The following is a 27,020-nucleotide window of genomic DNA, read 5'->3' on the forward strand; positions in this document are numbered from 1 at the left end:
GGTCTGATATACAACAGAGATCTGTTTGTAACTAGAGAGCCTTTTAACTATTATAACCTTGATCAGCTGAACCAAATAAAGACATTCTGATCCCTATGGTACTATAAAGCTTCATTATCGGAAAGAACTCAAGAGATAAAAAGGACATTAAAGTTTATTTTTATGGATGGGCTCTGGACCTGAACGTTTCCTGGGCTGTAAATTCTGCCTCCCTTTGCAGGTCCTCTGTGTCCATCCTGTCATTGTGGGATATATGCCCCATGTTGGACAATCTAAGGCAATTGGGAAGAACCGTCCTTGGGTGTGTGATGTTGGCTGTAATGGAGAGGCAGGACCCGCAGGACTTCAGTGTGCTAGCAGGGGACTGGCACTTTAGCCTCATCTTTTATTTCATTGACCTACTGGATGTCACAGCCTTCAGCAAGTAATTGCAGGCTCTCTCCTTCTCTGCCTCTGGAAAGGGTTTTGAGATCTGTGGATGAAAAACATGACATACCAGTATTGCTGTTGTTTCATTTCTGCGTGGTACTGCTGTGGACGTCAGCACTTGGTGTTACACAGCTGCAGTAAGTCAGTACAGCTGCCTGCAGTGAATCAGAAGTGCTCTTTAGCTCTAGGTACAAGTAAGTGAGTTTGTGGGACATGGATGTTGTGGGGAGGAGGGGTGGTTGGTGTGAGAGGATGACTGGGGTAATACTTTAGGCGGTGCTGTCAGTGTGATGAAACACTGCTTTGTAGGGACCGCCTCTCCTGAAAAAGTTAGTTTTGTTTTCTGTGGTCTTTTTTCCTCCTTGTTCTCCTTTTCACTTGCTGTAGGGTTTAATTAAAACTCCTGGGGGTATGCATGTTACTTCTACAGTAACCTGTTCCACCAACTGCGGCGTATAAGATTGTCACCTTTGTCTGGGGCAGTTGCTGTAGGGTAGCAAAGAGTCTCCAGTGTGGTGCACACATTCTTTCCATCTCCCCTCATGTCTGAGGCTACGCATCAGACGCGTCCTTCTATGTTCGAGGAGCAGCCCGTGTGGGATGGCATGGAGAGAGCTCCTGGAAAATCTTTGTCGAGATCTAGAAACTGCTTATGCTATAACGAGGATTTCCATAACTTGCCCACAAGAGGGAGTTTAAGCCTTTTCCAAGAAGATAATAAAAGGTATCATTTACATTAAAATGTCCTATGGACTGGTGCTGTAACTGGTGTCTTCAGACTTCCTGCTAAAGGGCTAAACAAATAGGCTATTACTACAGTACCCAAAGTGACAGTGTCTTTAGAAGCTTACACTAGTGCCATCTTTTAACATGGGGCATTTTGCTGAAATGCTGCTATCCCACTTTTGTCTCCGTGGCCCATATTGCAGGGCTCCATTCATGCATAATTGTGCTTGCAGAACCCCCTTCGTATTCTGGCGGGCTGTGCACTGATGGGAGAGGAGACCTCCTTCTGTGCCATCCAAAACCTCATGCAGCTCAGTACAATGAGCACATTTTGTGTCACTGCTCTAGTTCTGGGAGTGCTGTAGATTGTAGCCTGTGTGGCAAAGAGGAAATCGCATCCCGGCATCTGCCGTGGATCAGTTCACCTCTTACTTTGTCACGTAGCTGGCAAAGAGAGCACTGCTGGCATCTTCTTCCTCTCCTGTGAAAGAAATAACATCTTAATTTTTTCACTGCTGGTCTGCATCTGCTATGAGGCTGCTGTCCTCTTGCCATTCCACTGAGGCTGGTTGACTTTTGACTTTCCCTAGCAGAGAACTAAATGAATCCCAACAAACATGATTTAAAATGGTTCTGTGAAGAGCTGTGTGGCTCAGGGAATTGCCAGTGATGTAGGGGTCCTTCTGATTCTAGGCTCTTTGGGTAAACCAAACCCAGATTATTAGTGACTGGAATTTATTATATAACTGGCTCTTGAGTAGCCCTTGTAATGGATGAATTTGGGTCTGAATTCAGCCTGAAAGTCAGCTGTCTATATCTCAGGTTGGCCCTAATTAGATTTTTGTGTGGCACTCTTGTCAGGGAGGAATGGACTGGGGAACTAAACTCACTACTGCAGGTGATCAGTTTGCACCAGAGATTAGACCTGTCAGGGAGTCAGTGTGGAGGGAGCTTTCATTATAACTTCCTCTGCTGTGATAAACTAGGCTCCAAATGTCCACGTCTGACAGTCTGGCACCTTCTTACAAGCCCTGAAGTCACTCAGCCACAAAGACAAGTAATTAAAATGTGTTCATCCATTAGGTCCAAATTGGCCTAGCTGTTTTGTTCCTCTGTATCAATTTACCCCCTGTAGCATGTGGCCTACTGGTCCTTGTTAGCATCCTTCCTATAAGCAAGCAGCTAAAATGAGGGATGAGAAGCATTTTGGAGTAACCTTGGAATCTAACTTTTCTTGATCCTGGCTTTCATCTGATGATGCCTGGCTAGACTGGCAGCTGCCCACCTGTTTTTTTTTTCCCACCTCAAATGATGCTACCAAGACTGCAGCAGTAGTTTTGTTCACTCCACCACTTGTGGAGAAATGCATTGCACAGACTGTGTGGTTTGGGCATCTAGTTTTGAAAATAATAATTACACAGCTGAAATAACTTCCTTGGCATCCCAGGCCTGTGTGTGCATAGACTCCTTGTAGCAAGATAGGAAAACAATCTAACGTGATATTGCTCGATTAATCAGTAAATACTTCATGTAATAGTGTGGGCTGCAACTCGGGTGTTATTTGCAGAAATTGCCCATGCAGTTCCAGGGTTCTGCTTTGCTATGGGAAGTTGCAGTGGCCGTTCTGAGCTTGGCAGTAAGAAAAGTCTTAGCTTCTGACCCTGCTGATATACCTTTTGTGTGATCTTTGGACTAGCAATGGGTGTGGAGAGGTAAAGGGCATGCAGCCAGCCCCTATCACCCCATTCCTCTCTAGATCTGTGATACCCAAGGGAGAAAATTGACACCATGCCAGCTAAGTAGTTACCCTTGATAGATGCGACTCCATGGAGCTGTGCAGCTGCTCAGGCTTGTAATACTATGTGGGCCTTTGTGAAGGTCTCTTGTGATGGTCTTGGACCTCCAAATGCTAAGCAGCCTGACCTAACGTCGGCCACACTTGAACTTGTGCATTGCAGGTGGTTTGCTGTGCCACTTCTTGTGGAGGTGTGTATCTTTCCCTCCAGCCAGTAGATGAATTATTCCAAAGTCTTGACTCAGTAAGAAGGAAAAACAAGGATGAGTATTAGAGTGGCCTTCAGTGACAAACCAAGTAAATTATGTTAATTGATGGTGACAGGTCCTGCTGTGTGGAAGTCAGCCATGGTCTTGCTTTTAGAATCATAGGCAATGGGGGTTGGATGGGACCTCAAGAAGTCATCTAGTCCAACCCCCTGCTCAAAGCAGGATCAGCCTCAACTAGATCATCCCAGCCAAGGCTTTGTCTAACTAGGTCTTAAAAACCTCCACCACCTCTCTGGATATCCTGTTCCAGTGCTTTACTACCCTCCTGGCGAGAGAGTTTTCCGTAAGATCCAGCCTGAATTTGCGTTGTTGCAACTTGAGCCCATTTTCCTCGTTCTGTCGTCTGCCCCCACTGAGAACAGTCCAGCTCCATCCTCTTTGAACTCCCTTCAGGGAGTTGAAGGCTGCAATCAAATCCCCTCTCAGTCTTCTCTTCTTCAGACCTAAATAAGCCCAGTCCTCTCAGCCTCTGTTCATAAGTCCTGTCCCCCAGCCCCCAAACCATTTTCATTGCCCTCTGCTGGACTCTCTCCAGTGTGTCCACATCCCTTCTGTAGTGGGGGCCCAGAACTGGACTCAGTTCACCAGAGCTCTTTGCTCTTTCCTTGCAGCTGCTCCACACTTCCAGGGGTTTCTCTAACTCTGACATGGCCTGGGAGGTGAATTGGGCAAGGACTGACTTTGAAACTGACTCTGAGCAATTGACTTTTAAATCAGATGCTACTTCCTTATTAAAATACATTTTTTTGTGTCCTTAAACGGCATGGTGGAGAGCAGACATATCATGCCAACTTCTCCATATTTTTTTTTCTGTTTTTTTTTGTGCTGCAACTTGTTAAAATTAAAATAGAAAAATTAAAGAACCATGAATCTTATTGAAACGGAAAGAATTTCCTGGAGATTAAAGGTAGGAATAAAGAGAGGTCTGTCTCTATCGGCTCCTCTGAAGCTCCGGATCCAAAAGGGGGTTGCGTTAATAGAAAATAGTCACTTTTAATCTATTATAAGACTGCACTGTTATGAAAAACCTTCTGGCTGAATTATACATTCACTTACCCTTAACCAGAAAATCCATTAAAGGCGTAGAGGCCATGGACTAGATCTTAATTTAAGATCAGATAAAAGGGAGCCAAGGCAAAGGCACCATGAACATGTGGCTGAACCTTAGAAAATGAAGTTGGAGGGATCCAATTAAAGGCATTCAAAGACATGTGAAATATTCAAGCTAATGATATAAGGGGCAAAGGCAAGCCGTGATAAAATCATGCTTCTGATGCCAGTGCAGAGAGGAATGGGAAAGCTGCCCTCTGCAACTGACCTGCTTTCAGCATGAGAAGTCACAGCAGGAGAAGTCATCAAATGAACCCTCTTCTGGAGCCAAGTGTGATCCTGGAAAAAGAGCCCTGTAATTAGTCCTGACCTGCATAAGCATGGCTCCTGCAGAGGGGAAATGTTGATTCCCAAGAGGAACTGAGAGATCAGGGGGAGCGCAGCCCTGCTTCTTTACATCTTGGGCACTAGTGGTACCTGGGCAAGTTTTTCTTTCCTTACTGCCACATGGAGCTCTGCAGTTTGGTACACCTGGTCATCTGTGCTGAGGAAAGGCTCCTTCCTAAACACCTATGCTAAAATATGGGCACAAACGGCACTGCTTCCCATGAGGTGTCCTCAACTCTTAGCCACCTACTGAGCATTGATTTAGGAATATGCAGTCATACGTCATGAACCTCCTGAGGATCAAGAGCATATGCTTCCAGGATGCATAGCTATGAATGAGCCTTCTTGTTGCTCTGCAAGGGTAATTCCCTGCTGTTGCTGCTCGGATGCTTGTGAGGCCCTCTTGTGTGGGGAGGAAGCAGGCAGATACGGGACGGGGTATTCAAGGGAGTGGGTGGGCACACCACCCAGCTGTATGCTTACCCATGCCATGGGGAGAAAGGATGGCCAGGTCACTCTGCCAGCCTGCAGTTTGCCACTCTGCTTTGCTGTGTGGGCCTGGGACACAGAGATGTGGGTACAAGGTTTTTTTTTTGTTTGTTTTGTTTGTTTTTTGGCCAACCCCCCTCCCCACGAAACATATATCCCCACTTTCAACACTCTGCCAAGTGGTTCACTTGGCAGATCAAAGCACACTACAAACCCATTACATGGTTCACGCTGTATATCCGTGTACCTGCACACCTGTCTCCATACCCGTACCCCCTCACCCACTGCCCTCCTCAGACGGCCTGCCCTGGTACAAGAGCAGCCTTAAGCAAATTGGTGCCTGAGATGGGGTAGGACTGTGCTCCCGTATGGAACAGGCCTTCTCATGAGCAACTGCATCAGGCTTCATGTAAGAGGAAGATTTGATTCCTAGGTCTGAAGCCTTACTAAATACCATTGTAGCCCACTCTTATTAGCAGGCTGCGTATACATGCACTGACTCCAAGTTACTGCCATCCCATCCTCTACCTTGCCCAGCCAGTTTGCTTCTAATTGTATGTTAAGCACCAGTCAATTATTTCTAATTCTGTGAAGAAATTTGTCAGCTTTATTGTGTGTCCTATTTCTGTCCCATTGCATAAGGGACGGGGGTGGGGAGTGTGTGTTGTGTATGTAGGGGTCAACTTGCAAGTACAGGGGGTAACACATTTCCACAGGGCAAGTTTCTTTTTCTTGCTGGAATTTCAGCAGAGGCTTAAGTGCAGATGAGCCACAGAGACTGAGCCCAGGGGTGTTCCCTACAGGTGAAGACTGCAGCATATTAACAAGCTGAAGTAGGGGAACCTTGCTTTGCTTCTGCTTGCTTAATCTGAGGATCCCCATATCCCACCTCCACGAGCAGGAGAACTCGCCTTTGTGATATTAAATAAATAGCTGAATGGTTCAGATTGTAACTGCGGATATTTCCTTATATTTCTCTGCTTTTTATAAAGCTCTGCAGATATTTCTGTTTCTTTCTAAGTGGACTGAAAACCATGATGCTTTTATTCAACTCCTCTAAGACTGAACCCTAGCATGGCTGTTATGATATGGCATTTTACATTGAATTGTCCATCTCCTGAGCACATGAAAGTGTATTGAAATCTCCCTTTTGTCTGGAGGGGGAATCTAGAGGGTTTTATTTTATTTTTTTCCCCCCTGTTAACATTCAGAATAAAAGTGTCATTTCAATGTTCTCAGGTATTGAAATCCACCTCGGTGGGGAGGCCACTGGAAGCAGGAGACAAGAGTCATCTCTGCTTTGATAAGCTAGTTGTGCAAATACTGTAGGCAATACTTAAACAATTTACAGTGCCGTTAGGAAGAGGGGAAAGGAAATGCCATGGAATTTATGTTGTTAGTTTAAACGTGCAGAGAGTTTACTTTTGTTGACAACTCTGAATTGTCCCTTTCTCTCATTCCCATAGTTGAATAGCAATTAAATTGCATTCAAATATTAAGGAGGTCTGTGAATAATCCAGGCATTCAGGTAGAGAGCACAGTTGGAGACTGCTGAAATGTGTGTGAAAGAGAGGGCATAGTGTGGTTTGGTTTGATGGGCTTGCCAGAGTGATGGTCGCATACCCATCAGTAAGTTCAGCAAGCCATGCTGAACGTGTGCCAGTGCAGCTTTTCTTCTACAAACCAGTGTTGTGTATCTGTCTGATAGACGTGTTACAGGGAAACCAGCTTATCTTAGCCTGTGAGCCCAGCTAGCAAGCCTGTGAAGCAAAGGACAATTAGAGCCAGTGATATTAGCTCTAAAACAACCTACGCCAGCACTTCTGAACATAATAGCATTGCAGAGCAAACACCTAATTTTGTGTGACCTGCTGGGGTGGAAGCAAGTGTTGCGTTATCCTGTCAAGAACAGGAAGCAGATCCTAAATTGGAACTTTGTAGTGTAATGTCAAGCCCTGCAGGGTTATAAACAGGGATCTTGGTTTTCTCTGATTTTAAAGAAGTCCCCAATTTTTGGTTAAAAAAAGTAACCCCAAATCCACATTTTTCCATGATTAAAATAAAACACTGCTAATATACAGATATATGTGTTGTGGTGTTTCACTTTAATCATGGAAAAATGTGAACTGGGTTAGCTTTTTTAACCAAAAATTGGGGATTTTTTTTTTTTATTTAATTTTTTTTTTGTTTTAATCTTGTAAGGTCCTGACTTTGGACCTGGTGCAAGACTCAGTATTACCAACCCAAACAAACGGGCAGTTCTGCCTTTAGCACAGAATTATATTATGGCCTGTGTTATGAAGCAGGTCAGACCAGAGGATAATCTAATGGCTGCTTTAGACCTTACACCTATGCATGAACCTAGGGCAGGGTCTTGAGCTGTAACTGTGGCTGCTCGGTTTCCCTTTCATTGCGAGTTGGGTTGTAAAGCTCCGATCTGGATCTGAACTTGCCAGGGTTTGTGTTTTCAGCATCCAGGCTTTTTGTGGCTGGCCCATTTGTGACATGCTGGCTGGTGCCTTTCAACACCGGGATGCTTTTTCTTTCTTATTTTTAATAAAGAAAAAAAAAATACTCCCCATGACCTTGCCAAGGAAAACAAATGCTCTTAACCAACCTTTCAGTCATTTTTGTGAATGCTAATTTTGAAATGCAAAGTGGTAATGTCCTGGAGCTTAGGGAACAGCCAGTCGAGGTTTTTATACTCAATTAGTAGAGAAGGTTTGTCCAAAGCATTCTGTAACCCTGCAGTTAGTGTAACCCTGCCGTCACTGCAACTCAATGTCTTTCCTCATTGTTAAAGAGCATGCTCAAATCCATTAGTTAATTCAAGCTGAATAAACTCTGTGGCAAGTTCATGCCAAATACTATAAAAGGGAATATTGAATTGTTCCTTAGAGAGGCCCCTGGGCTCTATCATGGCTGTTCGGTATTCTTTACTGAGACACAAGATACACTCCTACGTCTGTCTGCAGCCTGGTAACTTTGGTCTGTTGGGAAGAACTGAGTGTGAAAGCAGAGTGTTTCCTAAAAGTCACGGTCATTACTTGGGGTGCAGTGATGCTAAGTAGAACATTTATAATATGGAGCGTGTAGAAACCTGCTTAGGTCCCAAACAAGAAGGATAGGTTTTCTGTGTGTGCATTCAGCCTGGTGAATGCTGTCTTCATTGTGCTAACTTCTGGTGCAGGCTCTTTCAGTGGCTCTTTCTGCAGAGAAAAGGTGGTGGAAGAAGGTCCTGTTGAATGCACTAGAGCAGCTCCTGATGCAAGCTCTGCTCTGGCAGGGTTTAAGGTACCAGAATAGGTGTTGAGATGTGTCTGAAGACTATATAGACATAGATAATCTATCTCTCTAAAGACTATCTATATCTATCTATCAGCATTTATTTATTAATCTATCTATCTATCCATCCATCCCCACTGGCCCAATAAATGAGCTCCTTCCCCACCCCTCCAAGCAGGATTCCCCAGTAAGAGTAGCTGTAACATGCCCTACATTCCTCTGGAGCAGCTGCCCCTGCAGACCTGCTGGTTTTACTGGCACAGGAGCTACAAACAGCACTACTGGATATGACTTGTCATGCCTCATTTCATATGTTGGTGTGCAGTGACCTCATTTAACAAACCCAGGAGGGCGTTGGGAGATGGGTTTAGGTGCTGGGACCTGTCCCAGGAATGCAGCTTTTCCCCTGCAAGAGGCTGAAGTGGGTCAGTGCCGAATTGACAGGATTAGCTCCATGATCCTGCTGTGCGCCAATTCTGTTTGTTTTTGCTGGAGGTCTCAAGTCTCTTTACAGCTTCAGACCGAGAGACCGGAGCCCTTGTCAAATCTACAAATGCCAAAGCGTCCTGTGAAGATAGCCCCAAGGGCTATGCGAACCCCAGCAGAGTTTAGGACAACTGCTGGTCTGCTATCAGAGTCTTCCTCTGCTAGAGCCTCTCTAGCCTAATTAGCCTTAAAAATAATAATTAAAAAAATTGCCTAGTCTGGAGAACAAACAACGGGCATATTGCAGACGAGGCTCCTTACGGAAAGGTGCCTAACTCGAAGCACTTAAACATATGTTGTTCTCTATTATTCACTAAAGATAGACCCAAACTTTCCATGGTAACCATTCCAAAACCAACTTGCGCTCTTCTAAAGCTTCGTGCAACTTAACCATTAATGAGGGTTACAATCTCCTCAGAACATTGGTATTAAATAAGTGTGGAAAAAAATGAAGTCTTTTGTTCTCATGCATATAGATATCTGTCAGGGCTACCAGGGAGCCAGAGGCTGTCCCTATATTTATGCTGCTTAACACTTTGCATTCCCAAAGTATTTTGCACCCTTTACTTGACTCTCAGCTTTGCTTGCTTGCTGTTGAAATGAAGCAAGCAGAAGGGCCTGGAGCCAGAGAAAGGGCCCATGAAATGGTTCAGATTGAAGTGAATGGTGCATTCTCTCACTTGTGCTGCCCAAGGGTGGCTTGTCAGCCTGAAATGAGTTGAACACTAGCACTCTTGTGTAAAGCTGGGCCCATGCCCCTGCCAGCAACACACCCACAAGTATGCGCTGGCTAGGACCCCCGGGAAGAAGCATATCCAGCTGCTGCCACATCAGCGGTGGCCCCAAGCTTCCCCCCCAAGACCCATCATCCCTCCCATAGCGAAGAAAGAGAACTGGGCTGGGCACTCGCCAACTACAACCAGATCATCTCCTCCCTGGGGGGAGCAGCCTTCCCTGGCTACCTGCTAATGTAATGAGCCTTGTAGCTGAAACAATAGAAGGTTACTTTACTTTGACACTTTAAGCTGCTGTGTTTGATGGGGAATGGCTTACAGATATATAAAGAAAAATGCATTTGTTATCATTTATTTTTCCTTTGGTTAAAAACAGGCAAGTACATACAAAATTTTATATTAAAAGAAGGTTAGTTTGGGTTTCAAAATCAAGCACTTGGAAAATGTCAGAAGGAAGGTTTTCTATGCCACTTTAATTGCACTCTTTCACACATGCATTAAGATGCAGTACTTAATTGCATGATTGCTTTTTATCTTCCCATAGGACCTTAGGCTTAATGTTTGCGCAGGATGGATCTACTCTGGGGACGAATCAGGATGACAGAGCGAAGCTGCTGTTGTCTGAAGGACCCTTCCCTCAGCGTATGCAGTGTTTGGAAGGTAAGCGATGAATGAGGCTGGGAGTTGCAGGTAGAGGAAAGACCAGTCTGATGGTAAAGGTGAGAATACTGCCCTGGGGAACTGGGTTCTGTCCCCGTCTGTGCTATACGCAGGGCTCTTATACAATATGGGAAAAGTTACCTAAGCCAAAAGCAGATGCTGTAGTGACGAATACCATTTAAAAAAAAAAAAAAAAAAATCCCATGAGGAATTCAGTCATTCTTATTCTCACGTGCTCTAAATATAGCTAGAGTCCACATTGAACAAAGAGGAAAAAAACGAAGTAGTAAGCATTCTTTGTTCCATGTGCTGAAGGAGGCAAAGATCCTGTGATCAGGTAATGAAATACAATGTCATAATGCACCTGCAGCACGGGGCAAAATTATGGTTGCAGACAGCTTTCATTCCGGCATTTCCTAATGTCAGAGTAGCTCGCTTGGCTATGGTTTTTAGCATAGGGCTGTGTGCGTGTGTGTGTGTGCATGAACTATATTGAGCAAACATATCACTGCTTCATCCTCCTCCACTGCTGCAGTTCTGTCACCCTAAACTTCACAGCAGCAGAGCTGGAAATCTGACCCTCCTGCAAAGCAAAAGTGCTTGGCAGCTGAGTTTAAAGCAAAATCTCCTTAAACGGGTAGCAATATAGACTTTGGCGTATATTTGAACAAACCTGAGTCCACCTGCCAGGAGTCAGTGGGCCACACACTCAATTGCCAGTATGTTGTGGCATTTCATATAACTGTAAACAACTTTTATAATGAGATTTTTAATTTCTGGTTTGTTCAAATGTTTAATCAACTGTGCAAAATGTTGCGGTCCATCTATTGAGATGGGGAGAGAGAGCTCAGTTAGACCAGTGAGACGTTCTCATTGTTGGAGTTATTGTCCTGTTCGTTCACAGCTCTCTTTTCCGTCTTCATCCTGCTAGGAAACTTTATGATACTTCTGTATAACCCATATAATATTTCACGAGCATTTCAATGAGCAGTGATGTTACCAAGGGCTGCAGCATTGCTTCCCACATTACATTGCTAAGCAACATACAATATAGCAGCTTGATATCCTCCTGCAGCTGGGAAGAAAGTCAGCTCTAACATTCAGTAAAATGTTTTTTTTTGTAATCGTGGGCTCCCTTTCCCATCACACACAAATCCCTTTATTTCCACAAATAACTCAGGATTTGCAAGAATAGTGACAACATTCCCGGAGGTGGTGAGGATTTCATTTTTCCTTTGGATTCTTCTGAACTTTGGTGGCAGTGCATTCATGCTCTTACTGCCATTTTATGCATGGGGCACCTTTCACTGACTTTGGGGTGCTCTGCACTTAAAAAATCCAGCTGAAGCAAGGTACCTTAGCATATATACGTGCAGCTGAATGCAAGTGAGTAGACCTGTTGACCTGGCGCCAAACTGAGAGCAGAGCTGGGCCCTTAGAGTCTATGCACAGTGCAACCTGCATGATTTTTCCAGCATCTGCCACTGGCATAAAGCATTGTATTTACAGAGGTGAAACCTTAGCTATCCTGTTCGTTTATTCTATTTCAAACCAAGACCATTATAAATCTGAGAAGTGAAAAAATTGTCAAGCTTCCTGCTACATAACCTTTGCTAGCAAAAAGGCTGCCTTATTGCTAGATAAATGTAGATAGATATTTGGGGGGGGGCAATTCTAGCTTCCTTCAATTTAAAAAAAACACATTGTTGAACTTTGCATTCGAAAGCGTGATGCCTAGCTAATCTACTTCAGTAAATCACGAGGAGAAATTCTGCCAGTTTTGTAAATCTAATAAGCCTTTCTTATCAGGGTTTTTTTAAATGCCATTAATATCTGTTGTGATTACTATGCCCAGATACACCAGCCTTCCAAGATGCTGCTACCAAGGGATATTTAACATTTTATTATTGCCATTAGCCACTCTGATAGGCGTCAGAAGAGGTTTGTATAATTAATCTTCTGTCTTAAGGAGTTGGAGCACAAGGTCATAATCAGAGTTACTTTGGGCAATGAAATCATGAGCTGTGTAATGCTGAGTAAGTCACTACCCACATAAACAAGGAGGGAGCAGACTCGGGGTGCTTCAAAAGGTGATAGCTAAGAGCAGATCGACTGACCCTGAAAAAAAGGAAAATTGTGGCTGGTTCGAGAGCTATTTCCTCATGAGAGAGAGATGCTCTGCTGAGGAATAGCCTTCTTTGGGTGTCTGGACACGGGGTGTGCAGCAGCTGGGAAAGCTTCTCCTTTAGTGGCCAGACTGTTGCATGCTCCCCTTTCTCTTGATGGGTGCCCGTGCCTCTAATGCCTGGGTGCTACCTGGGGAGCTGACAAGAAAGTGCAAACCCTAGAGCTCCCCCCACCTACACCTATTCCTGTGTCCTATCTAATTAAAGGAAGAAAGACAGATTTTCTGGAAGTTCTGCGCCTCTGTAAGGGTTTGTGAGGATGACTGGCTCTCTAGGTGGCATGAGACAGAAAATATGGGCTTTGAGGATAATAATAGTGCATGTGGGGGTGAGACAGAGAGGCTCAGTGTGTGAGAAATGGGCTTCATTTGAACAGGGAAGGAGTAAACAGATTGGCTGATAATGCTGAATACCGTGCAATTTCCTTTTAAATTAGCAGATGGGGTGGGAAGGGGATATAAAGAAAGTGAGAAAAAAGAGAAGCTAATGATGAATGCTGCTGAACGGGAACGAAATGTTGCTAAGACATCACGAGCGAGTGAAGGATCAGTGCAGGAAGGGAAATGAAATTGTTGCTCTATAAAGGCAGAGATCAAAAGAAAGGAGCCAGTGGAGCTGTGAACCCATGTGTTCCCTTACAAAGGTGCACATAATGTGATGGTGGTGAGAGAGGCACCAGGAAAATGGGATACCCCACTGTGCCTGGAGAATTAGGAGGGAGGGAGAGTTCAGCAAGATGATGGTAATGGAGTTGATAGCAAGATGAGGTGGGTGATAGAGGTCGTTATAGCCTGTGCACAGTAACTACTGCAGAGGAGGCATCTCCAAGAGCTGGGCAGAGCTAGTTTCATCTAACTCTGAAATGATTGTATCAAATGAAGGTGATAATAGAAATCTGTTAGACCTCAGCGACAGGATAAGAAGGGAAATCGGGGCATTGTTAAAGTAGCTAAGAGCAGGCTGCCGAAAAGGAGGAGAAAGAACTTAGGTTGGAACTGAAAGTCCCTGTTTGATGTTCTCTGACAGCTTTAAAAAGGACAGAAGCAGGGTGAGGGTGAAGGATGTTTAGCTAGGAGAGGGGGCACGCATGTGTATGGAGATAATGCCAGACTCTCCCTGGAACAGCCAGTACAATCAGCAGCTGCTTGGAGTTAAGATGCAGCAAAAAGCCCAGCTCGACCGTTTTAACGGGATACACCACAGTTATATCATATTGCAGTATTTATATGAGCATGTTTGCACAGACATAGCATTAAATATTTGATTTGAAGAGGTCTGTTTCTGTACATGAAACACAAAAGTGCAGTATGTACTCTGTAAGTAATTGGGTGCCTATAGGACAATAGCCGACTGCTCCTAGATACTGGAGTTACTCTTAGCTGAAGTAGAAATCTGAGGCTTGGTATAGAGGCTTCAAGGTTCAGACTTCCCTGGTGTCTTATGGCAGCAGCTGTTCTAAGTGTATTACTGAGATGAGTAGATGTGGCACCTCCCAATGTATGTTATGCCTATAGATGTGAGCAGGCACACACATGACTTGTTGCCCTTAGAGGAGAGATTATAATACACAAATCCATTCCTCACATCAGCCTCTGTGAAGATTAGCTAGCTGCTAACTTGGATGCATGCCCTTCCCACAGTGGGGTCTAACAAAGAGGTTGTAGAAAAATGAATGGAACAAAATTTGACTGGCATCAACTCGAATGAGAAGAAAATTTTATTTTTTTGGAAAATGAGGAGGTGTTGGAAGAAAACCCCAGATGGGAATGATGCATCCTATTATCGCTGAAACAAAATGAAATTGTCAGAACAACAACAGAAGCCACCATGGTTCACTAGGAACCATATGGGGCCCCAAGCAAAGAGGAAATGCCGACAAGTGAATTACTACATAAAAGTGAATGTGACTTCAAAATAATTAGAAAAGTCAACCTGAAAATGGAGCAGCAAGCAGAGCAAGGACTTCCAGCTTGGGTTACATTAGAAAAGGTCCTTGTGTGTGACTCCTTGGTAGCTTGCAAGCAGAGGAAGAACATTTGTCATCTCTCTCGAATAATATTGGGGAACCTGGAACTGAGCCACTAAAAGTATTACCGGTAATGATTTGTTGCATCTCTGTTGCAGTGGAGAGGGTGCCTGCTTGCCTGAATTGGGTGGTAGGTTTTGATGAAGAATCTCAAGCTATAAAGCGCAGATCACAAAGACTGTGTGTGGACTCGGGACCTTTGAAAATAGATAAGAAACAGGACTTGCTGCTATTCTGTTGCCATCGATCTTGATGGCAAAATTCGCATTGGTTTCACTTGGATTTGGATCCATATCTCCACATTGAGTGAAAGGAAGAACAAGCCTGAGGAGTTCCAGTAGTGAGAACTTGTATCTTCAGGAAGGCACCTATTCTCCTAGACCTATAGTTTGGGGGTTGGACTAGATGACTTCCTGAGGTTCCTTCTAACCCTAATTTTCTATGAGTTACCTAACTCCTATCAGTGTTAAGATTTTTAACTGACCTTTTACTGGTTCTAAGGCCCGTGCTTGAATTTCTTTCTAGTAAGAGGCTGAAACTAATCTGCACAGCTTCAAACAGGCCACATCTGGATTCAGACTTTGCAACTACTCCACACCCCATCATACAACAGAAATTGCATCCACGTACCTGCAGATTCTGCAAAAGTCTGTATTCGGGCAAAAAACAGGAAAGACAGCATGAATGGGTAAAGCCCCAGGCTCTGGCTCTTGAGTTGGTGACCAAGGATCACACGACCATCACCTGAAAATGAGCTGCCCCTAAAAAGGTCTGCCTGCTCATATTGTAGAGGTGACGTTCAGGAAGGAGGAAGGTTCTTCCGCAGAGGAGCCAGGAGAGTGGTGACCTGCAGGAGCTTGCCGTGACTTAGACGGTCCTCTAGGAAATGGGGAGCACCATGGAGGGCGAGGGAGAAGGCTTGAAGAGAACCAAGAAAATCTCAGCCACGTTTCATATGCAAGAGCTGCAAGGGTTTCACTGAGAAGCCATTTGTACCAAGGACAGAGAACTGTGAATCCAGAGAAGAGCTGCTTCCTTGAAGGGAGAGCCAAATGTGAGCAGCCTCAGGGAAGAAACCTTCAGCCTTGTTTTGCTGAGCCTGATGCAGCAAAACAGAGATGTGCCTGTCAAAACTTCAGCTTTACAAAGGAAAACATCCCGAAGGGTGGAGAGAGTTACCGCACAGGAGTCAGAGCAGGAAACGGGCAAACCTCAGAAGGAAATGTTCTCTCTTATTACCCTGCCTTTTGTGCCATCTAAGGAAATGACAGATCTCAACTTTCTCTTGATGAGCTTTTCCTGAGTCTCCCTTGCAGCTGCCCTTGCTGTGAGATTTTTGAAAATAGAACTGTCGGAGGGGAGGAATTAAGTGAGAAATCAAATGTGATTAGAAGCAAAATCCTTGAGATGGAAAGAGACCTACTGTAATTAATGACGAAAGGAATCCAAAGAACTCCAAGTTGTGTTGGAGATGAGAAGCAAGAGGTCTTTTTGGTGTTTTATTGGACCAACTATATGGTTGGGATAAAGTTAGACACGTTTTCAAATGCGAAGTGTAGAAAGAGAGCATGGAGAGCTGTTTTTCAGAAATAAGGAGCTGTAAATGAGAGATGATGCGAGTCGGGGGGCTGTTGAGCCCCTAGGGGACAGGATGGAAGGATACCTGGAGAGTAATTACTGAGATGCTGGCAAGAGATCAGTACGTTTGGATTGACTGCGGAGGAGAGGGTGGAGAGAGACCCTTGGCAGGGGAAAACGGTGGAGCACAAAAGTAAAGGGAATGAGGAAGTAGCAAGTGTCTCACTGCAGGGAGGGCAGGGTGCTGTGAAGCTGGATGGAGCACTTCTTGATGAATTGCTAAACCCAAATCCTCACTGCTACATGGCTGTTAAAGATCACACAATGCTCCTGTGTTAGGTAGACCACAGCACAGCTAATTGGAGTTTGCTCTCCTACATTTCTCCTCTTGCTCCAGTTGGCTATGTGGGTAGGGACCTACCTCAATTGCAGTGAGATGATGGGGTTTTTATGGGTGCTCATGGTGCACAGACCTGATTTCATGGTCTTGTCGTGGTGAGCCTTGTTGAACTATTTGGTGTAAAATTGATTAGAAACAAGAGAAGACTCCTTTCTCTCTTGTGTGTCTTTCTCCTTTCAGGGTCTAAGCCACAACACCACAACAAACAGAAAAACTAGACTGAGATCCTGTCTTTTTGTTGTGAGGATTTCAAGATACACGTGCAATGATTTTCCCCGAAAAGGCTACTGAAGTGAAGGGCCTCCTGGATCTCGAAGGCAACTGGCTACGTTTCTAAGCAAGGAGAAAGAGAGAGATGGGAATTGGCAAATGGAGCAGAGAAGAGTGGAAGGAGCCAGCCTGTTGCAGGTAGCCCACCAGCCTAAGAGATTCCTGGATACAGCTGTTTCTAGGTGAGATGACTTTCTTTGTGTGAATAAATATTGCCTGGGCTTTTTATCCTGTCATTAAGTTGTACGTGTGCAGAACCTGCATACGGTATGTAAATTCTTCTCCTGCAGAAATGTGTTGTTGATCCCTTCTGTTCTGCTTGAAATGTTCTGCTGGTTTGCAGGCACTCAGAGGGGGAAGAGGTCTTCCTGGCTTTCTCCCCAACCCCATGGGTCTTGGAGCTGTCTTGTCAGCCCTCAGCCCAAACGCAAGGTTTCTAGCAAGTCACTTGCACTGGTTTTGTTCAAGGCCAACTCTGGGGTGATGCAAATGAACCAGTCCCAAACAAATTAATCGGAACCCCATATCTGTGCACTTGCCTACACTACCCAGGAGCGTGTCCAAAGCTGTAGCATCTTGCTCTTAATTGGAGAAGCAAAAGTAATAATTAGCACGAGCCCTGTAACAGCCGACAACCAACATATAGAAATAGCCAGACTCAAAAGTAGTCCATATGTCTGGAGGAGGAAAGAAAAGATGAAACAGGAAGGGATTTATATAATAAATCCTCCCACAGGGCTGTTGCTTCTGCAGTTGTTAAGAAGGTATGAATTGGTTTGGTAGATAGTTATTCTAGCCTGAACCTCCACCTAGGACTCATCCCAAACGATTGCCTCTGCAACTTCTGACAACTTTGTGACTCTGCTGTTTGATGGAAGCATCTAAAATCCCCTGGGGGAGCTGTTTGCATTGCAGTTTCAGCCCACTGCCAACAGAAAGGATGTAGATAGATGCTCTTCTTCAGAGTCTGCCTTCATAAGATTACAAATCCCATTTTGGGAGTCCCGGCGGATTTTGGTAAGTGTCCAAATGTTTGTATTGGTATTTCTCTGGACGGAGCTTTCCACTGCTATTTATTGTTTATTAACTTTATATTATTGCCTCAATAGCTGTTATGTGTGCGTTTGTTCATCCTATTGCCAATTGGAAACCCAGCCATTAGGGCTGTCTGTCCCTCAAAGAAACACAATGTGTTGCTTGTGGATCCTGAGCGTGGAGAGAGCTGCTGCAGAAATTTATTTATTTATTTTTTTAAGTAGCTGAGAAATCAACAACTGCCTCTCTCTTTTTTTTTTTTTTTTTTTTTTTTTTTCCTGTTCCTAGGAAACAAGAGCAAAAGTAGTTAGGAATCTGTAAAGTCAACTAAGGTAGAGTCTTGATAGACAGCCTAGTCAATTGTGCACAGTGTTCTGCATATTGCAGACCTTTTGTTGTCTTTGCCCAGGAGTCGGCTTGGTTTTCCTCTCTTACGCTGGCACTAGAACTCCACCAAAGATACTTGCCGCAGTTTTGAACTGTACAACAGTGAGAGGTAGCTGTCCTGACTTTTCACTGTGCCTTGATGGCATTACTTGTTTTCCCATCTTCTTCAAGACGGCTTGTTTCTCCTTGGCGACGTCAGACTGCTTTGTGGCATCCTGCGTAGTATGTATTGTTTTATGCCCATTCCATAATGGCGTTTCTCACTTCTGGTGTCTCTGAAGCCTGTAGCTCAGGGGGAGATGCTGCCACGAGAAGGAATGCTAGCGCTTGTTCTTCAGTGTTGTTCGTGCTGAAGAGCAGGTGTCTGAGTCCGTGCCAGTGGCTGGCACTTGATTTGTTCAATGTGCAAAACTGTTATGGCATGGAGCTATTTCACAGCCTTAGAGAACTTCTTACTCTGCTGGCCTCTGCAGTTGAAGAGGGTGCAGGGAGTTGCCTGTTGTTTGAACGTGATAGATAGTGAACCACTCTACCCCACAGAGAAGGTTTATAAACCAAACCTTCTACCAGTCGCTCAACCCCCATGGGATGTTAACAAGCCAGGCATGCCAGATGCAGGCCCAGACATCTCTTTGTCTGACTAAAATCTGAGCAAGTCTCTACACTGAAGACTAGACCTTGTTGAGAATTGCTAGGTACACTTGATCCCGAATCTGTGGCTGAGTTGCCTTCAGTCCTGATGAGGCAGGACTCTTCCTCCCTCTATGGTAGTAACCAAGGACACTTTTTGTGCCTCGGTTACATGTCAGATAAAATGACACTGCATCCAATCCGAACAGGCATGAAGCTGGTCAGAGTGGGGCCGTTGTATAAGGGGCTGGGGTGGGAGCAGCCATGCTTGTCCCCTCCAGGACCTCAATCTGAGCGAGCCCCAGGCATCATCCGTGACTCTTAGAAGCTGCCGGGTGAAACGAATGCTCTTACCCACTCAATTCAGAAGAGCTATGGGCTGCTCGCCTTCTGTGGATTGCTTTACAGCCCTCACAAAAGAGAAGGCTTTGCTGACGCCCCCAGTAACCTTGGCAAAGTGTTTTGTTAAGCAGGTCTGTGCTTTGCTCAGTTCTCAACTTGTTTGCATTCATCGTTCCCTCCTACATACGAATTTATGCTTCTAAGCAGGACTGTGCGGTGGCGGGCAGCAGTGGCGTCATGCTGATCTGTTACATTGGGTAATAACGACTGCATCAAGCAGCAGGCAGAGTGATGTACCTCTCTCCCACCTCACAACAGGGAAAAACAACCGGAACCTTTTTTTTTTTTTTTCCATTCCTTTCTTCAAATCAGGTAGCTTAATATTTTCTCCTTGTTTTCAGCATTGGAGAACTGTCCAGTCCCAACCCTTCTCCCACACTGGGAATGGCAGCACCACATGGCATGCTGAGAGCAGATTGACAGCAATCTGTGTCAGTGCAGGTACAAGACTCTTGGCTGTAGCAGAAATGGGCTCCTCCAGTCCCTGCTACAGTGCCCAAAACTCATGGGTGTGTGGCTGAACGTCATTCATGAGGTTTTGCTGTCCTTAACTGGCAGGTGCTATAGAAGTGCAAAATGGTATTGACTTCACTTGACTAATGCTATTCGAGCTGGAGTGTTGTCTCAGCAATCGTTGTATAGAAATTCATGGAGAGGAATGCGTCCTCTCTTCACATGGTAATTAGATGGTAATTGAGTTGCAACAGAATTGCAGCCCCTAGTCTCCAGTTGGCCTTCTGTAATAAATACATTCCCTGAGGGTGGGGGCAAATGTTTGATTGATTACAGATAGCAAGAAATGCTATTTACATAATGGAGTTTTTAGTCTTTAGTCGAGGAACCTGTCTAAGAGACCCTCTCTCATCATACCCAATAGACTGGGCACGGCCAGCCCACAGCATGCAGGCAGATCGGGGAGAGGACAGGCAACACCGCAGCAGATGAAGCAGGGAGCAGAAAGCAGAGCAGTGAAAAGTTCAGGGAGCACAGGGGCAGAAACAGCAAGCAGAGCAGTGGTTTGGGCAGGGCAGAGCAGCAGGTGGGGGAGGGGATCAGAGTGGCATTCACAGGGTGTGGGGCTAATTTGTGGCACACCTGCTGAAAAGGCTGGCCCCTGTTGCAAATAGACCGTTATACTTGTACTGTGTTCTGTACTTGGGGATGGCAAGTGCTCAAAGCACAGGGATCGGAGTCAGAATTCTTGATCTTAAAGTAAGATGATTTTTGTGACCTTGGATAAATCATTTCACTTTTTTCTGTGCCTTGATTTCCACCCCCCCATCTGTGACATGGGGATGATGATTTCCCCCATTCACAGAGGGTTTACATGAAATAATGTTTTGTCTGTAATCCACATTGGCACGGTTGGGGTATTAGTTACATGTGTATCTTGTAACACCAGAATGATTAGTTGCCAGGTACAATGGTAGAATTATCCTTGCATGGTCCTTTTACGTATCTAGTCGGTATTTCTGGAGAAGGACAGGCCGTGGTGGCGGCATCCTTGCCAGCGTCTCTTTGTACAAATGGGTGTTTCCTGCTTGTCCTTTTAAATGACAGACTGTAAAGAAAAGACACTTCTGTCTCTACTGTCCTCCATATGATCCTTCGACAGGTACTATATGTAAGGCAACAAGCAGCAGGCCAAATTCCTCCCTACTGTGAAAATTTATTGACTGAAAAGCAATTATATCAGGGTCCATTTAATTCCTATTTGTAACATACCACTTCACATTTACTGTGCATTGTGCTTCTCCTCTTCAGAGAAAAGTGCTTTACCAAGAGGTGCAAATATGAGGAAACTGAGGCACAAAGAATTGAAGTGATTTAGCCAAAGTGTCACAGCAGTTTGGTGGCAAAGGATCCCAGGTCTCTTAACTTCTAATTCAGCATCTGGTGTGGAAAAATGATCAGAATGAGTAGTGACATCATTGCTTGGTAAAGGTGTACTGCAGGTATGGAAAGAAATAGGAGTGAACTAGTGACTACAAATCCCAACTTGCTTAAACTACATCACATCTCAATTATAACCGGGTTCCAGTTCAAAAAAGGGTGAACAACAAAATTAATGCAGACATTTGGCAATTACACTGAACTTCCTTTTCAGTCACCCTGCCTAAAACTGGCCATCCAGGGAAGAAGATGCTCTGATTAGACCAAACCAGAATGCATTAGATTTGCATTTCTTTCCATCCATTTCTGAATTCCTTCCCTGAAGAGTCAGTTTTCCAAAAGTCCAAGTTTTGCATTGTACTCAACCTCCTAGGTATTCCAGAAAGTATGCTAACTAGACCTCTGGTTCCACACTCGTTAGTACGGCAGGCTTGGATCATTTCCTAGGATTCAGCCCGCATGGACAGAGGCAATTCTGAACTATCTGACTGCGTGAACAAAATCACTTTCCTTGTTCCATTCTTCAGTTTCTCTGTTCAGAGCTTGAGTAATTACAGCATCCCCAGTGATCAAAGTCCTGGGCTCCCAACTGGCCTTTTATCTTCAAAATCATGACTCAAGCTCCTTTTCTGAGCCATCCCAAGGCTTTAGCAGCGCTCAAATGAAGAGGACCTGACAACTGTCCCTTTACTGCAAGCTCTGTCTACAGCACTGGCCAAGAGGCTGACATCATTCCTTCTGGCAGATTAAGGGCTAACCCTTGCTAGGACCACGGCTCGGTCTGAGCCAACAGTATGGGTAAAATGGGAATCGGCTCAGCTTTGAACTAAAAATTTTTGAGGTATAAATAACCGTCATTGTTCTCTGTTATCTCCTTCACATTTCCATGCTCTGGATAGCAGTGAAAGGTGATGAAACTTGGTGACTGAGGCTTCACTTGTATTTCAAGCTTCACTGGAAGCAGGAAATACTGTAAAGGGCATAAATATCACCAGAGAGCTGCTCCTAGCCCGGGTTTGCAAGCTTGGGAAACTCAGTGAAACAAACTAGTTTTTAGATTCTTATTTGAACCAAACCTGTGCTCTGAATTTTAATCCACTAAATGCATTCCCAATTACTGCCCAGGGAAGACAGGCCCCTGGTATGTTCTACCGCTACCCCTCCTCCATGCCCCGTAATGGCTCTGCCAACATTAACGCATTCATCCTTGAAAATATACATGTCCAGTTCAGGAGCTGTAGCACGCACTTAATATTCAAACAGAAGGCATGGATAGCCTCCCAGTTTTCCTTTGCATTTTAATCACCGTGCTACCCAGTGACTAACTTCTTTGGGAATCTAGCTTGGAGCTAGCTAAACCTGCAGGCAAGAGAGACGCACGAGCCACGTCTCTTCTGCTCTTTGCTCTTCCTAATGGCAGTGCCTGAAAAAGTCGTGAGGACAAAATGTGAGAGTGTCAGATATTAGTAGAGATTTTCCTCCAAGCCAAACTCCCTTCCTTGGGGTGGTACTGAATGAAAACCAAGTGGAAGAGCTGGGCAGGGTGAGAGTTGAGATGGTGCATGAGAGAGGGACTTCAGTGGGAACAAGGTTGAATCTTTCTTTTTTTTTCTTTTTTGCTTTAAACAACGGGAAGGGAACAGCATGTTGGTCTTGGCAGCTCTTGTCGTCATTCCTCCTTGCACGTGAAGCTTCAGTGTTTTTCAAGCTGTGCAGCCCCTGGATCTGCTGGAGCGTTATGGGGTGTCTAAAAATGGCCTTGATGAGTTTCCTTTTGCTGTTAAAGGTGCAGACAGCAAATTGGACCCGTCGCCAGCAGCCAAATGACTTTCCCTTGGAAAAGACTGCTCGTGAGGGACTTCTCCAGAAGGATGGTGCTTCTCCAGAACTGCGTCTCCCTAGGTCTCAGTACTTGCTTTTCTAGCTTAGTAGGCCACATCTCGTCCTTTGACTGGGGCACTGCGTCCCCATTTTATTCCAGGATCCAGTTAGAAACCGCACTCCTCTGCCATGGGCTCATCTAGCACTAGCTTCCTCTGCGCATTCCTATGCAAGAGACTTCTTCCTCAGCCTCCCCCACCATTTGACAGCTTTCCTGGATCCCTTCGTCTGCCCTTCTGCTTTCATATCTCAGCCAAAAGCATCTCCGTTGACTTTACTATGTAAGTACTCTCTGCCTTTTGTTTCTTATTTTGAGTTTTCGGGATGGTGTGAATGAAAAATACCCTGCCAAGTAAAGCTACATTGTAATGTGGGGTTTTACTAGGGGGGTGCACAGCTGCGGCCAGGTCCCAGGCTCTGATCTCCATGGGAGAAAAGAAATTGGGTACTGTACGGCTGAGTCATTTCTGGATCCAGAATACTGATCAGAGCAGCAGAGCCCAGAAAGTCCCATGGATACATCACAATCCAAACTGCATAAATCATGTTTTAGATGCAGCAAAACCCTAGAAATAAACAGGCTGGCTGGAAGATCACCTTCATGCAACTGAAGTCCTTGATGTCACATCTCTGGGAGAGTACCATGTACTTGTCTCATTCTGATCAGGGCTTTGGGTGGCTGCTTTCAAAGTGGACTTTAGGGCCGGCTGTCATAGTCTTGGGTGCCGCGATGCCGTGGGTCATGTAACTAAGGGGAGGAATGGCATTTTGCAGCTGTGATCTGGAATGTGACAGACTGATATAAGGAGAGCTATGGGCACCTGCACAGTGGGGTCCTCATGGTACATCATACATCCTCACTGTCTGCTCCAGGGGCGGGATGTGATGTAGGAATCTTTCCTCTTTATGCTTCAGAGCTGCTCTACTGCTGGACAGGGACTTTGGTCATTTCAGGACACCGTTGGCCATGACCATCCAAGGAGCTAAGCGCTTTGAACGATGGTTGTTCACAGGATAGGTGGAATCTGCTGGTGGTTTATTTATGCACGCACATGCGTGCGTGTGTGCATGCACACACAAGTTCCTGCAGGCCTTTGTGGAGACAAGTATGAACTGGAATCAGCCTTACCATCCTCGGGATTAGTTAACTCAGTATGGAGGATGCTAAGATGCTCCAGCCAGAGGTTACCGCACCTTTTTGCGATAAGCATCCGGGCCAGGATTTCAGTGCAGAGGCACAAGCCAGGTATAAGACCCTTAACAGAGAGGGTGGCATTTTCCTGTAGTCGCAGAGATGCTTAACTGCAGCAGGTGGTTTTGTGGGGAAGGTGCTGGGGGAGGGGGTTGCTTAGTGTGCCAGTGAGCGGGATAAGGGGAGGAGCTGCAAGGTGCATAGGGAGCGTGGGCTGTGAAAAGCCAGAGCAGAGGGTCTGCAGTAATACTATTGAGACCAAGCCAGAGATCTTGTACCCTGTTAGTTAACAGTGGTCATATGCTCCTGCATGCGTATAAACAAATAGGTGGAAATTAATTTCTCTCGTACTGATGTGGCATAAGCCATGAGAACAACACTGAATGCTTTTCTGCAGGGTACAATTACAGTACGGTCACATCAACCTGCAAGGTTAATTTCTCCACATAGAACTGCATGTTTTTCTCTTCAGCCAGCCATTCATTTGTCCGCCTACAGCATATAGTGCCAGGACTATATGAATAGTCTGCTCTAAAGCACTGCTTACATGACTGTGTAAAAGAATGTGCTACCAAGGACTGCACCACCCAGAAGCTCCAAAACAGAGGGCCTCCCGCAGTAGGTATTCAGTGCCAACTCCCACGTGGGCAGCCGTACCAATCCCAGAGCATGCTAAACCCTACAGAGATGGGGAAAAATCTTTGCTTTGGATAATAAGCCGAAGCATTCACACAAGAGGGGAGGCTTGCTTAATGCTTCTGTGGGAGTCGGTCCTGGGGTCACAGTAAAACTGACCCTGCAACCCTGGGGCTGTAGAACGGCTCCAGCGTTCCTGAATGCACAGTCCTCGCAGGTGATGCTGTGGTTTGGGCCATATGCATTTTAGGCTCAAACAGCTTGCATGTTGATTTTTTTTTTTTTTCCTCAAAATAAAATTAAAAATCAAACCAAAGGTGGTCCTTTAATAACTCCCAGGCAGAAAGCAGGCTCCACTTGGCCAGCCATTGTCATGCATGCATCCTTTGCCTTTTCCCTGACACTGTCCACCCTACCCTTCCTCAGTCCTACTGTAGAAATGCCCCAACACTCCTGAGAGAGAAGCCGTTAGGACAGCACTGTATTCTTGGTAGGGAAACTGAGGCAGAGAGCAGTGATGTGAAATATTTGAGGACCATGGACGAATCAGTGACAAACCCAGGAAACCTAACTCCTAATCGCAGCACTGTAGAACTGTCTCGGCAGAGACGGAGCCTGCGGTTGTACTGAAACCTCCTGCATGACTCTGGTGTAGTCTGCCCTTGTCCCCAATCCCATTTGCTGAAGGCATGTTGAAGAGCCAACTTTGCAACAGCTGCTTCCTTGGCAAGGGAGGTGAGCATAGGACAAAAAACTCGGCAGCAGAAGGTCTTTGCTGCAGCAAGTTGCAATCGGCCGTGCAGTCACCGAGTTCCCTCCCTGCCAGGCAGTGGCTGCTCTATTCATTCTGCAAACAGCCTCCTTGCTTTCCGAGACAGCGCTGGGGACACGGGGGAATGGCAGAGTTTATTATACACCGAGTGAGGGAGCCAGCTATTGCTGGAGGAGATCCAGGCTTATAAAAGATTGTAGCAGGGAGCGGGACACACAATTTATGTGTGTGTGAAGGGGTGGGCACTAGAGGCTCCTACCAGGCATTTCCCCAAACCCTCAAGACCTCTCTGGCTTTGGTGCGATGCTCTGCAGTGCATACCGTACTGTATCAAGCCCACTTACTTTTTATTGCATCAGTCATTCTCTTTATGCAGCAACACCAATCGGAGAAGGCTCGCAGGTCTAGCTCTGAATGAGCTCCTCTCTGCCAGCTCAGCCTAGTTATACTGCTTTAACTTAGTCCAGGGGGGAGGGGAGAAAAAGGTTACTGCTACTTTAAATATAATGCATTAAGAGAATGCTGGAAAAAGGCCTGCATGCTGTAATACCCAGCCATCTAGTTGGAAAAGCAGCCAGATGTAATACAAAAGAAGAAACACAGCCTCTTATGGATGCAGCACTAATTCATAAATCAGGTGAATCAGCTTAGGCAACTGCTGTGTTTTTATGCCTTTGCTGCATGGAGAACTGCATGTTGGATGCTTTTATTTGAAGTAATGGAGCCAGATAATCCCTTGGACCAGGACAACTCCAATGGTAAGAAGTAGAAAACATACAAAAAAGAAAAGCTAGAAGGAAGAGTGAGTAGCAATAGTTACTTAAGGCAGAGGGTTAGGGATGCATTTTTTGCTGTCTTCTGCATGGATCAATAGAAATGGATGTGGTAATGTACTTCACCTTATCTTAGAATAACTGTTTATGGGGAGGAAATGTTGGAGATAAACGTACAGTCGGCTGAGATGTGCGGGGTATTGTAAGAGGCAATGTATCACATCGAATCAGTGCTCTTTCTTATCAGCCTGTGTCCTGGACAGTCTTTGCAGACAGAAGAGGAACTTACACACTGTATATTATGCAGGTTGGGGTGGCATTATTATTATTATTTTTTTTTTTTTTTCTTTTTGCCAATAAGGAAAGAAGTAACTTTGTACCTTCTGTGCTGTCAAATGGAGCATTCGGAAACTGTCTCTCTGTCTGCAGAAAGCTTTGCTAAGGGCAGCGCAGTTGGTAATTTAGTTAGGAAGATAAATTTAGATGGAGACCACATGAATTCACCCTGGAATGAAAGTCCATGGTTAAAACTGCAACCGTTCCCTGGATTTATAGCTTCTCACGTGCTGCATGTTGTGGTGTCTGGTCCCTGTGGAAGGCGGATGAGCAGCATAAATTGGGGTGAAAAGTTGTCTGCAGCTGCAACCCC

General features: G+C 45.2%; 1 protein-coding gene and 1 long non-coding RNA gene across 3 annotated transcripts in view; both read left to right on the forward strand.

Annotated features, from left to right (window-relative positions):
* Window positions 1–16,933, forward strand: part of LOC102384830 — a 42,867-nt gene extending 25,934 nt beyond the window's left edge. Inside the window, exons 3-4 of one of the 2 annotated variants that reach the window (XR_323031.3) lie at window positions 10,195–10,310; window positions 16,681–16,933. This is a non-coding gene — a long non-coding RNA (uncharacterized LOC102384830). The remainder of the gene's footprint in view (window positions 1–10,194; window positions 10,311–16,680) is intronic. The other variant, XR_323030.3, reaches the window with a different exon arrangement.
* A 653-nt stretch (window positions 16,934–17,586) lies between these two features.
* Window positions 17,587–27,020, forward strand: part of DAB2IP (DAB2 interacting protein) — a 272,314-nt gene continuing 262,880 nt past the window's right edge. Inside the window, exon 1 of the mRNA XM_014526707.2 lies at window positions 17,587–17,787. Coding sequence (XP_014382193.1) covers window positions 17,721–17,787 — 67 coding nt within the window. The 5' untranslated portion in view covers window positions 17,587–17,720. The remainder of the gene's footprint in view (window positions 17,788–27,020) is intronic.

The sequence above is a fragment of the Alligator sinensis genome, unplaced genomic scaffold, assembly GCF_000455745.1.
Source record: "Alligator sinensis unplaced genomic scaffold, ASM45574v1 scaffold611_2, whole genome shotgun sequence".
Taxonomy (NCBI): Eukaryota; Metazoa; Chordata; order Crocodylia; family Alligatoridae; genus Alligator; species Alligator sinensis.